This window comes from Syngnathus leptorhynchus, chromosome 8, assembly GCF_054491065.1.
Source record: "Syngnathus leptorhynchus isolate UIUO chromosome 8, UIUO_Slep, whole genome shotgun sequence".
Lineage (NCBI taxonomy): Eukaryota > Metazoa > Chordata > Actinopteri > Syngnathiformes > Syngnathidae > Syngnathus > Syngnathus leptorhynchus.
In genome coordinates, this window is record NC_141202.1 from 13,327,501 (window position 1) to 13,340,000 (window position 12,500).

Here is a 12,500-nt window from a genome sequence, read left to right on the forward strand (position 1 = left end):
ACGTCTTTCCTGGTACTTTGTTAACGCTACAATATAGTTTACTAGATCTCTGCAGCGCATGCGCGGCGTTGTTGACGTGAAGAACGAGGAATTTGAATGATTTATGGATGAATGGATTTAATGGATTTAATGATTTGGAGTGACACAGATGGTTTGATAATATTGTTGTAATATGATAGTTATTTGAAATATACTTTATATATTGTTATATGGGTCTGTGGAATAATTATAAATGCAACTTACGACGTCAGCATATGTGGCGCATACGCGGCATTGTTTACATAAAGCAAGATCGATGGATTTAATGAATTGGAGTGACACAGATGGTTTTATAAACGTGTTATTTATGCAATACTTATATATACTTAAATATAATAATAATATTATAATAATACTTAAATAACTCTGAATGTTACGTCAGGCCCGTTCTCAGCTCCTCGTTTGTGTTTATGTCACGTTAGCATACCGTATCGTTTAGCCTGTTGTTGCTGGTTCATGTCTGTTTTTGGTGTTGGATTTTGACAAATAAATTTGCCCCAAAAGTGCGGCCTATACTCCGGTGCGATTTATATATGCTGTAGGAGGGACTCCCAGACTTCCCTCTCCCCAGCCACTTCATCCAGCTCATCCCGGGGGATCCCAAGGCGTTCCCAGGCCAGCTGAGAGACAGTCTCTCCAGCGAGTCCTGGGTCGTCCCCGGGGTCTCCTACCGGTGGGACATGCCCGGAACACCTCTCCAGGGAGGCGTCCAGGAGGCATCCTGATGAGATGCCCAAGCCACCTCATATGGCTCCTCTCAACGTGGAGGAGCAGCGGCTCTACTCCGAGTCTCTCCCGGATGACCGAGCTTCTCACCCTATCTCTAAGGGAGAGCCCGGACACCTTGCGGAGGAAACTCATTTCGGCCGTTTGTATCCTGGATCTCGTTCTTTCGGTCACGACCCATAGCTCGTGACCATAGGTGAGGGTAGGAGCGTAGATTGACCGGTAAATCGAGAGCTTTGCCATTTGGCTCAGCTCTCTCTTCACCACGACGGACCGGTACAAAGTCCGCATTACTGCCGACGCTGCACCGATCCGCCTGGCGATCTCGCGCTCCATCCTGCCCTCACTCGTGAACAAGACCCCAAGATACTTGAACTCCTCCACTTGGGGCACTTCTTAAAGAGGGGAACCACCACCCCAGTCTGCCAATCCAGAGGCACCGTCCCCGATGTCCACGCAATGCTGTAGAGGCGTGTCAGCCATGACAGCGCCACAACATCCAGAGCCTTCAAGAACTCCAGGCGGATCTCATCCACCCCCGGGCCCTGCCACCGAGAAGTTTTTTAACTACCTCAGTGACTTCGACCCCAGAGATTGGAGAGTCCTCCTCAGAGTCTCCAGGCCCTGCTTCCACAATGGAAAGCATGCTGGTGGAATTGAGGAGGTCTTCGAAGTATCCTCCCCACCGACTCATGACGTCCTGAGTAGAGGTCAGCAGCACACCATCTCCACTGTAAACAGTGTTGACTGTGCACTGCTTCCCCCTCCTGAGACGCCGGATGGTGGACCAGAATTTCCTTGAAGCCGTCCGGAAGTCATTCTCCATGGCCTCGCCAAACTCCTCCCACGCCTGGGTTTTTGCCTCAGCAACCGTCGAAGCCGTGTTCCGCTTGGCCATCCGGTACCTGTCAGCTGCCTCCAGAGTCCTGCAGGCCAAAACAGCCCGATAGGACTCCTTCTTCAGCTTGACGGCATCCCTTACCGTCGGTGTCCACCAGCGGGTTCGGGGATTGCCGCCACGACAGGCACCAACAACCTTAAGGCCACAGCTCCCGTTGGCTGCCTCAACAATGGAGGCGCAGAACATGGTCCACTCGGACTCAATGTCCCCCGGCTCCCTCGAGACGTGGGAAAAGCTCTGCCGGAGGTGGGAGTTGAAGTTCTTCCTGACAGGGGATTCTGCCAGACGTTCCCAGCAGACCCTCACAGAGCGTTTGGGCCTGCCAGGTTGGACCGGCATCTTCCCCCACCATCGGAGCCAACCCACCACCAGGTGGTGATCAGTTGACAGCTCCGTCCCTCTCATCACCCGAGTGTCCCAAACATGCGGCCGCAAATCTGATGACACAACTACAAAGTTGATCATCAAACTGCGGACTTGGGTGTCCTCGTGCCAAGTGCACACATAGACACCCTTATGTTTGAACATGGTGTTCATTATTGACAATCCGTGTCGAGCACAGAAGTCCAACAATAGAACATCGCTCGGGTTCAGATCGGGCAGCCGTTCCTCCCAATCACGCCCTTCCAGGTCTCACTGTCATTGCCCACGTGAGCATTGAAGTCACCCAGTAGAACGATGGAGTCCCCAGAAGGAGCGCTCTCCAGCACTTCCTCCAGGGACTCCAAGAAGGGTGGGTATTCTGAGCTGCCGTTAGGTGCATAGACACAAACAACAGTCAGGACCCGTCCCCCCACCCGAAGGCGGAGGGAGGCTACCCTCTCGCTCACCGGGGTGAACCCCAATGTGCAGGGGCTCAGCCGGGGGGCAATAAGTATGCCAACACCTGCTCGACGCCTCTCACTGTGGGCAACTCCAGAGTGGAAGAGAGTCCAGACCCTCTCGAGAGGGCTTGTACCAGAGCCCAAACTATGTGTGGAGGCAAGTCCGACTATGTCTAGTCGGAACCTTTCTGCCTCACACACCAGGTCGGGCTCCTTTCCAGCCAGAGAGGTGACATTCCATGTCCCTAGAGCCAGCCTCTGCAGCCGGGAATCGGACCGCCGAGGTCCCCGCCTTTGGCCGCTGCCCAGCTCACTTTGCACCCGACCCCTTTGGCCCCTCCTATAGGTGGTGAGCCCATGGGCGAAGGCCCGGCCACCAGGCGCTCTCCTTCGAGCCCCATCTCCAGGCCTGGCTCCAGAGGGGGGCCCCGGTGACCCGCATTCGGGCGAGGGAAAACTAAGTCCATTTTCGTTTGTCGTCATAAGGGGCTTTGGTGAGCCGTGCTTTGTCTGGCCCCTCACCTAGGACCCTTTTGCCATGGCTGACCCAACATGGCTCCTAGGATCATAGGGGCACGCAAACCCCTCCACCACAATAAGGTGACGACTCACGGAGGGGAATTACGGCATATGTATATATATATATATATATATATATGTATATATATATATATATACACACACACACACACACGTTGGTGTCTCTGCTTGTCTTCCATATCCTGAAGATAAACTGAACCAAATATTTCAGATGGTGTGTGTGTGTGTGTGTGTGTGTGTGTGTGTGTGTGTGTGTGTGTGTGTGTGTGTGTGTGTGTGTGTGTGTGTGTGTGTGTGTGTGTGTGTGTGTGTGTGTGTGTGTGTGTGTGTGTGTGTGTGTGTGTGTGTGTGTATATATATGTGTGTGTGTATATATATGTGTGTGTGTATATATATATGTGTGTGTATATATATATATGTATGTGTGTGTATATATATATATGTATGTGTATATATATATATATGTATATATGTGTATATATATATATATATAACGGAACCACTCCATTTCAGATCAATGAAATACAAACTTTAATAAATAAATAAAGCAATCAGGTCCTACTAATTCTTGCCCAAGCAAATGCGTTTTTAATTACTGTTTTGAAATGTCCATTGAGGGGGCACCTTTTGACTTACTTCATGATTTGGGGGACTGTGAGGCTACGTCAATTTAGATTAGATTGGAACAGTTTTTAATAGCAACAAATAGTGTTTGTATGTCGATGGTTTACTTTTTTTGCTTTGTTCAGGGATGGAACTACCAGCCGGGGAGCTTGGAGAAGCACACAGACAAAATTCTTGGCTGTGTCAGTAAGCCTATTCTAACATGAAATTATTTGGTGTGGAATATTTGGGCCACCCTGGAAAAAAATGTTGATTATGATGATAGTAATGATTCATGTGTTTGTTTTTCCTCCAGGCTTCAGCTGCCTGGTATCTGTGCTACTACAGCTCTCCCTTATTGCTATGCTTTCTTTATGGAAAAGGTCAGTAAAGACTTCTAAGCAATATTACTTTTTTTTCTCCATACATTTTCTATTGTTAAATAAAGGAAATGGCAAGATTCAGTTTTTCAAGGTCAAACTGTGGCCATCATTCAGACTTAATTTACTCTACAGGCAACATTTTAAAGAATCATTTGTTTTTATCATTTTGAACTGTCATGCAAGTTTAAAGTAAGTTTGACAATGTTTACATGAGGCCTTAACTGAACAATAAGAGGCTTATTCGGGCTTAACCGCTGGGCCGATTTTTGCCATGGGCAATATGGGCGACCAACCGCCCAGGGCGCAATCCACGTGGGGGCACAAGTGCTCTCAAGAAAAAAAATAAAAAATTGCCAGTTTTATAGCTTAGTCAGTTCCATCTCAAATCTGTTCAGTGGGCACTGGGATGCCTTTATTGTCACGTGATGTCAATTTGCGGTTGAGAGTTGGGCCGGTGTTCGTTCGTGCATGCGTGAGTGTCAGAAGAGCAGCCCTCCCTCCCCGCCTCTCTCTCTCTCTCTCCGCCTCTTTCTCTCTCTCTGTGTTTCTCTGTCTCTTTCTGTCTCTCTCTGTCTCTCTCTCTGTCTCTCTCACTCTCTGAGTCTGGATAGAAGAAAGGTTGTGAGGGATTCCAAGGCCACACAAGTGCTTCCAAATAAATTGTATTTCATTCATAAAAATAATAATACGTATCCAAATGTAATGAATTGGGTTATGTGAAAAATGTAAACCCAAGTTGTTTTTTTTTTTTATATTTTATATATACAGACAGTGCACTCACCTACCTTATGGCTGCATTACCTGATGCACACATATGTGATGTGATCAATGTTAAGGTTATTGGACAGACCGGACGGTATTTTCAAAAAAATGATTTGGTTTGGGAATGGGTGCGATGGATGGTTCGTCCAGGGCGCCAAAGTAGCCAGGACCACCTCTGCTTAACTGTCCAAGGAGAAAGGCAAGTGAATCCTCGCTAATTGTAGGGGACAGGGACCGAAACTTGCCACGTATAACCGACACTACTCCTGAACCACAAAATAGCGACAAAAAGATCAAAAGGTGTCAACACCATGCTTCTAGCGTGTCTTCAATCTTGTGCCCATGTTACATAAACAAACTATTTTGTATCCAAAATATCCAACAGCACAAATAATTGATGTGATGTCAATTGCTTGTGTGTTTTTTTTAGGCTACATCTGCAGTGCGAGTCAGTATGTGGCGACGACGCTGCTGTGTCTTCTCGGCGTGGCGTGTCTTCGAGGTGAGGCCGCACAAGTACACACTGCGTATGCCGATGATTCTTTTCACAACTTTAGCAAAAGGAAAAAAAAAAACCCTAGCTGTTAAAAGGATGCTGTTCCGCTCCTGGAACTCGTACGGCGAGCCGCCACTGTATGACCTCCCCGTTTTCCTCCCTCGAGGCTGGGGAAGATTGAAGAATGCTGAGTATCTTGAGTTCCTTTGCATTTTGGAAGAGGCAATGAAGAATCAGTCGCCTGACAACAAGGTGAGCCGGTGCGTTTTCGGACAGGGATTGAGAATGAGAGATGACTCACTTTCTGCCTTTGGCTTTCTTGTAGAGGAAGTTGCGCTGCTACAACTTTGACTTCTCTTACTGGCCTGTTGATTTCAGCTGGACCGAAGTCAGCAACCCGTAAGATGATATATCAAGTATCGTTACCACTAGTAACGTATGCTACATACAATTTGATGAACACAATTGCAACTAATTCTAAATAGTGACATGTGAACTGGCCACAATGTTACACCAACTAACGACTCAGGACTTGACGCGATCCGATTTTGATTTTTTTTTTGTAACGTTTCTTTTGCTCCTTGCTTTGATTTCCACCACGTGCGTGACAGGAAGTCAACGAAGGCCGGCGTCTCCCTGTTGAAGCACCAGCCCCAAGCGGACACCGGGCTGCGCTCCTTGAGCACTTTTGTCTACCACGTCGTCAGGTGTTTGTTTTTGCCAGTCAGGCTTCATTTGCTGATTTTTGCACGACGGCGCATGCTGACCGTTTGGCATGTGTTCCAGTTACCTCATGGTGCACACCTTCGGTAGGAGGATGCTTTACCCGGGCTCAGTGGGACTGCTGCAGAAAGCCATGAGGCCCATGCTGGAACAAGGCCAGGCCAAGCTGGTCGAGAAGGTAATGCAGTGGGAGCTACAAAAGTTGACTTTGAATCTTTTTAGAATCAATGGTGTTTGATGCTGAATGGAAATGACTGTATGGATCCGTAACATGTTGTCAACTTATTCCACTAAATAAATAAAAAATATCACTCGCAGTTTGACGGTCAGAGAAACAAGCTGCTGGCCTGCGACGGTAACCAGATTGACACAATGTTTGTGGACCGCAGGGACAAACAAACAGACAGTATCAAGGCCCAAACGCTGGTAAATTTCTCTGTGCATGCGTGCGTGCGTGCGTGTGTGTACGTGTGAGTCATGGGTACGTTTTCTTGTACCCCAGGTCATCTGTTGCGAGGGCAACGCCGGCTTCTACGAGGTGGGGTGCATGTACACCCCGCTGGAGGGTGAGACCTTGTTGTGGCTATTCAGCATTTCCCGTTTTGCACCCAATTGAGCCGTATTGCCTTTGCTGCCCTCCTCAGGCGGCTACTCCGTCCTGGGCTGGAACCATCCAGGCTTCGGAGGCAGCACCGTAAGCTCTCGTCGTTCTCTTGGCGTGTTGGGAATCCAGCAGAGGGAATGAATGAAATGAGAGAGGAAGGCTGTGATCCAAGTCCAAGGCGCCTTTGTTTTTGTGTTGCAGGGGGTGCCCGTCCCTCAGAATGAGGCCAACGCCATGGACGCCGTCATCCAGTTTGCCGTGCACAAACTGCGGTTTCCCCTGCGCAACATCGTCATTTACGCCTGGTCCATAGGCGGATTCACAGGTCGCGCAATCATCGTCAATGAGCATTAAAAAAAACAAAAAACGGCTGCTCACCATGAACCGCAATATCACAATTCACATTTCTCTGTAGCGAGTTGGGCGGCGATGTCCTACCCTGAGATCCAATCAGTAGTGCTGGACGCCACGTTCGATGACCTTCTACCTTTGGCCCTCAAGGCCATGCCTGGAAGCTGGTGTGAGTTTTTCCACAAGTTGCTTTTGTCCCCCATTAGCATTAGGTTGTGCTAACGTCTGTGTTACATTTTGTCCTGGTTCTTATATCTAGAATGCTCGTTATGCTAATAGTCATTCCCAGGAGGCTGCCTTCTCAGTCTAACTATTTCATGTATGCCAGAAAGATCAACTACACTCAAGTAGTAGCCTTCTCTTTTGGGTTGCGGAAGAAGATCTAAACCCCCCCTACGGGATTACTACTCTTATACTCTTGGTCGCCCACCAACAAGGAGGTGACTCTCCCTCGCCTGTGTGATAATGTGTGACCTTGCGGTCTTAACTGAAACCAATATATGTGCAAAGAGTGTCATTGAGAAGGGAAGGCCAATGAAAGCAAGAGAGGGGTCACACCAAGATAACGGCATAGCTCAAACTATCTAGCGAATCATATGTGCTTGCTTGTGTTGCGCATCAGGCCCGCTGGTGCAGTACGCGGTGCGACAGTACCTCAACCTCAACGTTTCCGAGCAGCTTCTCAAGTGAGTCCGCCAAAATGGTTTTGGGCAAAAGCATCCATTGAGCCGTGCGCTTGCCTCGCCGCAGATACCAGGGGCCTGTGCTGCTCGTGCGGAGGAGCAGAGATGAGATCATGGCCACACGGTGAGGCATTCCCCTCCCCAATTTTTAAAAAGAGTTTTTGAATGAAAATACATCTAACACATGAGAAACCTGCGAGAATGATCACGCTGCACTTTTGTCTATTTTTGGGTCTGATTTTCCAAGTCCCATGCCAGACCTCAATTGTGAGCACATCGTGTCCAACCGAGGAAACAACCTCGTGCTCAATCTGCTGACTTTTAGGTTAGCGCCTGCCGCTCGTGCATGCCTCCCATGCGGCATTATGCCGTAGCTTGGACCTTTTTTTTGTGACCTTGCCAGGTATCCCAAAATAATGATCTATGAAGCGGTCACCGTGGTCAAAGAATGGCTGACTTGCGCCAGTCCCGAATTGGCAGGTAAGGATCGACTATTGATTCGCAGATTGATGTCACTTTTATTTAACTTTGAAGTTAAAAAACATGCTTTGAACTACTATTTAGGTACAATTGTTGTTAGTTACACTGCAAATGAACAGCAAGGCAGACCAAAACTATTTATTTAACTTTGAAGTTAAAAAACATGCTTTGAACTACTATTTAGGTACAATTGTTGTTAGTTACACTGCGAATGAACAGCAAGACAGACCAAAACTGTCCCAAAATCTCCAAAACGCTAATGCCAACTAAATGGCTAAAAGAACTGTTTTTTGGCGTGTAGCAACGGTGTACAACGGCTACAAGGTGGACGACGACTGGTGTAACACTGTACTTGAGTCGTACCATGCCCTCAGGGAGGTTGAGTTTCCCTGGAATGTCGGTAAGAGCGTCTGCGTCCTCTGCCATCATCCTCATTGGCAGCGCAGCCAGGTGACACCCTCTTCCATTCTCCCCAGGTGAGGACTTGATCATAAAAGAGAAGCAACATCTGGCTCTCTTCCTGGTAAGATCACACCACATAGTCAAGAGTTTTTTTTTTTTTTTTTTTTTTTTTATTCCGCTCTGTCGCCATGGCAACCATCTCACCTGCACTTTGGGCTCTCCTGCCTGCTGTAATATACTTCCATGGCAGCCAGCCTGGCTTATTGAAGTCATTTAACATGAAAGGAGAGACGAGCCTTCAATTACGACTTGCACTACGCTTCCCCTCCATCCGTTCACCTCTGGTCAAAAAAGGAAAAAGTGAGAATTGGAAAATAATTATTTTTTTTTCCTTCCCCTCCCGTAAGGCTCGCAAGCACGTGAGAATTTTGGATACGACACACTGCACACCGCTACCCGCCTCCGAGTTTCAACCCCCGCGGGAGTGTTTTAGGAAAACGTACTAGGAAAATGGCCTCACACTCGGCACCATGTCGTGACTTGTTGCATTTTGTTTTATTAAGTGTAGCGCTAAACTAAGTTGTTTTAAGAAATTTTCCATCCGTGGCTTGGGAGAAGAAAATCCTCCATTCTGTTATTCTGGATGTGTTATCAAATTGTTAAATTTGCTGAATAAAGTCTTTCAATAATCAAGGCAATTGTTTTGTAGTTTTTGGCTGGTTAAAAAGATGACACAGAAAGAATTGAGAAAATATAAAGGAAACACACGACTAATACGTTTATTTATTGACTAATTTTAGGATGTACTATTCTTACCAGTATTAAAATGTATTAATACTGTATATTCCACATTGCATTCTTATTGCTATTCTCATTATGACATCAAATTGCAAATTGCACTGTCCTTCCCCATACTTTCATCTCTCCCTCGCATTGTCATTTATTTTGTCATTGTTGAAGGTTATTTGTTGATTTTATATGTTTGTGTACCTTATGCTTGCAATAAACTCCCAACTCACACCACACCCTTTGTGTTATGTTAACCCATTAAAAAAAAAAAACTTTCTTACATTGGTGCAGTGTTTTATCATAGAAATATATCCCATAACAGTACCCGAAACTATGCCCGAAACTATAAAAGAATGATATTAAAGATATTCAACTTTTACTCACTGTTTGCTGTGTCTTGTAGTTTTATCACTTGGGACACTTTTTCAACACATCTTATTTACTTATCCCCCAAATCTTTGCTTGTTGTATAAAACCCTAACCCTAGTTTGACACCGTTGTCATTTTCCTCGAGTAGTCTGAGGAGGCAAGGAAACATAAAAGACTTGGTATTGACAATTTATTTAATATTTCTAACCAATATTTTTGACAATACTTGCAATGAAAACTGCAACATGACAAAGATGACAAAGCCTTATGTCATCTTGCTAAAGTTGTCCATGGCTTCTTTGACTTTATCCAACTCCGTCTGGCTCTGTCGCAGCTACAACATGAGAGAGAAGTAACGAGAGCTTGTTACCGGCTAACGCCTCAGCGAGAAGGGAAAAAGCATTTGCTCTTCCTCACCTTTTCGGCATCCTGCTGCTGCACCTTGAGCGGCACCTTGTCCCTGTAGTCACTCTTGGCCAGCTTGTCTTGCAACCTCTCCATCAGCTTGTCCAGTTCGCCTTTCTTTGCCTGTAGCTTGGATAACTCCTTGTCCACATCGATGAGACCCTGACATGTCAACAACTGTTTCACTTCGGAGCACCAAAATGTGTGTTTCCATTGACTATTTTCAAAAGCCTTTGTGGTGATGTTAGATGCAAGCCACAGCCATTCAAAATGAAATCAAGTTGAATTTGATTGTCCAAAAATGCAAACATGAGGACTTTCTTTTTAATCCAATGAATCCAAAGGCTCTTATTTGCCATTCCAAGGTTAGTGTCACATTTGTCCTCTTTTTGCAGCAGTACAACAAAAAAGAAAAACAAGGAGCAAACTGGTGCCCACTGCTCACATCTTGCTTGGTGTTCTGAGTCCCACGCGTGTTAACGTACACACACGCGTGCACTCTCATGAACGCGTCCACGACGCAGAAACGCATTCACACTCACATACCTTGATCATGAGATTGACAGTGCATCGATCAGACGCGATGGCCACAGCGCAGCCCACCGGCACCGTGTGCTCGGCACTCAAAGCGATCACGGCCTGACTGTACGACAGCGTCTGGATCTGCGCCGAGGACGTCTGCACCAGAGATAGCGTGGCGCCGTCTGCACACTGCAGGTAACCTGACACATCAGACAACAACGATTAAGACGAAGTCAACTAAATGAGGGTTTTTTTCCACTTCAATGACAAATATGATCTTTTTTTTTCTGAATCTCTGCGGTCGGGTACAAAATGGATCCCAAGTCTTTGGAGATGTCCATTGTCAAGGTCAAGCTCCACTTCACGTTCTTTGTTCTCATTTCCGTTTCAATCCATTTGAATGCCTGACAGAGTGAGTCACTAAAAGCTTCCAGGTGCTTTTTCCAACTTTCCACGAATGCACTCATGTATCCAACACAAGCGGCTTTTGACATCTGCCACGATTTGCGACCTCACTACTTTGCTCACATTCAAATGTGACGCGTGTCCACTTACAGTCCGCTCTGGTCTTGGTCAGATTGTAGTCGGCCCTGAGTGAGCGGATGGTCTTGACCACGTTCATGACAAAGTCCATGTTGCGGTCCACCTCGTCGCTGTTCCAGCAGAACTGCAGACAACAAACAAGTCAACTTGCACCTTTTCACCAATTTTCCTTTTTTGTGTGTGTGCGCATGCTGTAGTCGCTCTTGGCCAGCTTGTCAGACAGATTTTCATTGACTCTTTGGTGTGCCACTAATTTTGGACATTCTGCGCAAAGGATCAAGAAAATATGCCTGTGTGGGTGTGGTGTCTGATTATGTGTTTCTGTACGGTTTGTAATTGACAGATCGAAAATTGCCGCAACTTAGACAAGATTTAGCATTACCAGAAAACACAGCTCGGCTTCTAAACACAGAATTGGAGCGGCAACAACCAGCGTGAAGCTTCTTCTTTGAGTTTACTCAAGCCGTACGCCAGCTCGTTCACTCGCCTCTTGGGCATCGGGGTAAGGTGTGACCGAGATGCTGGCGGCGTCGAGCTGGGGCCGTCGCCGCGGCAACCTCTGATAGAGCTCCTCCGTGACAAAGGGCATGATGGGCGAGAGCAGCCGCAGGCCCACATCCAGGCACGTGTACAGCGTCTGTCGGCACGCGCCGGCCCGTCGCTCGTCCCCCTCCTTGCCCAAGATGGGCTTTACGCACTCCTGCGCAAGCAAAAAGCTGACTTCAGTGCTATTGTTACAATGAGGGCGAAGGTCAACGTCGGTACCAGGTAGACATCGCAGAGCTCGTAGAGCCAGAAGTTGTAGATGGCGGTGGTGATGGTGGGGAAGTCGTACGCTTTGAAGCCGGCGTCGCACAGAGCGACAGCGGCGCTCAGCCGGGACAGAATCCATCGGTCGGGAACGCTCTCCTTGCCGTGCAACTGGTGGAGCACGCACACCTTTTCATTTCATTCTGTGATGCCATGAATCAGACAAGTGTGGTACAAGGCTCCCTCCCGTGGCACATTAAAGAACCACCGTGGCGCATTAAAGAACCACTGCCCAGTACAGTTTAGTAGTTGTTCAAGTTTTGCATTCTATCTGAAGTACTTTTTTTGAAACTTCCAATTGATCTTGTTTAATATATCAATCGAATAACCAAGTACGTGATGGAGCGGAGCTAAATGACAGCTGGACTTACCTGAGCTTTCTCTGAGGGCACAAAATTGTCCCCCAGGGTCTTCATGGCAAACTTGACAGCGTTCCATAGCTTGTTGCAGAAGTGACGGTAACCCAGGATGCGATTGACATCCAGGTTGATGTCTCGGCCTGAAAGGCGCACACATAAACATGCACCATGGCGACAATTAGGACG

General features: G+C 47.1%; 2 protein-coding genes across 8 annotated transcripts in view; one reads left to right on the top strand and one right to left on the bottom strand.

Moving 5' to 3' along the window:
* Positions 1–9,215, top strand: part of abhd16a (abhydrolase domain containing 16A, phospholipase) — a 12,897-nt gene extending 3,682 nt beyond the window's left edge. The window contains exons 2-20 of one of the 2 annotated variants that reach the window (XM_085918713.1): positions 3,780–3,836; positions 3,950–4,016; positions 5,209–5,280; positions 5,441–5,526; positions 5,600–5,673; positions 5,886–5,981; positions 6,061–6,175; positions 6,316–6,423; positions 6,500–6,563; positions 6,642–6,691; positions 6,803–6,926; positions 7,017–7,121; positions 7,575–7,638; positions 7,703–7,759; positions 7,883–7,960; positions 8,039–8,115; positions 8,417–8,515; positions 8,592–8,638; positions 8,925–9,215. In XM_085918713.1, the coding sequence (XP_085774839.1) occupies positions 3,780–3,836; positions 3,950–4,016; positions 5,209–5,280; positions 5,441–5,526; positions 5,600–5,673; positions 5,886–5,981; positions 6,061–6,175; positions 6,316–6,423; positions 6,500–6,563; positions 6,642–6,691; positions 6,803–6,926; positions 7,017–7,121; positions 7,575–7,638; positions 7,703–7,759; positions 7,883–7,960; positions 8,039–8,115; positions 8,417–8,515; positions 8,592–8,638; positions 8,925–9,023 (1,539 nt within the window). In that variant the 3' untranslated portion in view covers positions 9,024–9,215. Of the gene's footprint in view, positions 1–3,779; positions 3,841–3,949; positions 4,017–5,208; positions 5,281–5,440; positions 5,527–5,599; positions 5,674–5,885; positions 5,982–6,060; positions 6,176–6,315; positions 6,424–6,499; positions 6,564–6,641; positions 6,692–6,802; positions 6,927–7,016; positions 7,122–7,574; positions 7,639–7,702; positions 7,760–7,882; positions 7,961–8,038; positions 8,116–8,416; positions 8,516–8,591; positions 8,639–8,924 lie in introns of both variants that reach the window. The other variant, XM_085918714.1, reaches the window with a different exon arrangement.
* Positions 8,040–12,500, bottom strand: part of vars1 (valyl-tRNA synthetase 1) — a 13,746-nt gene continuing 9,285 nt past the window's right edge. Inside the window, exons 23-32 of one of the 6 annotated variants that reach the window (XR_015066936.1) lie at positions 12,327–12,454; positions 11,911–12,066; positions 11,633–11,845; positions 11,158–11,269; positions 10,627–10,802; positions 10,093–10,242; positions 9,902–10,009; positions 9,691–9,824; positions 8,722–8,858; positions 8,040–8,635 (exon numbers count right to left, since the gene is read on the bottom strand). Coding sequence is in view for 1 of the 6 variants with exons in the window: in XM_085918712.1 (XP_085774838.1) it covers positions 9,941–10,009; positions 10,093–10,242; positions 10,627–10,802; positions 11,158–11,269; positions 11,633–11,845; positions 11,911–12,066; positions 12,327–12,454 (1,004 nt within the window). In the remaining 5 variants the exon portion in view is untranslated. Of the gene's footprint in view, positions 8,636–8,721; positions 8,859–9,690; positions 9,825–9,851; positions 10,010–10,092; positions 10,243–10,626; positions 10,803–11,157; positions 11,270–11,527; positions 11,846–11,910; positions 12,067–12,326; positions 12,455–12,500 lie in introns of those variants that run through there. The other 5 variants (XR_015066937.1, XR_015066935.1, XR_015066939.1 and 2 more) reach the window with 5 other exon arrangements.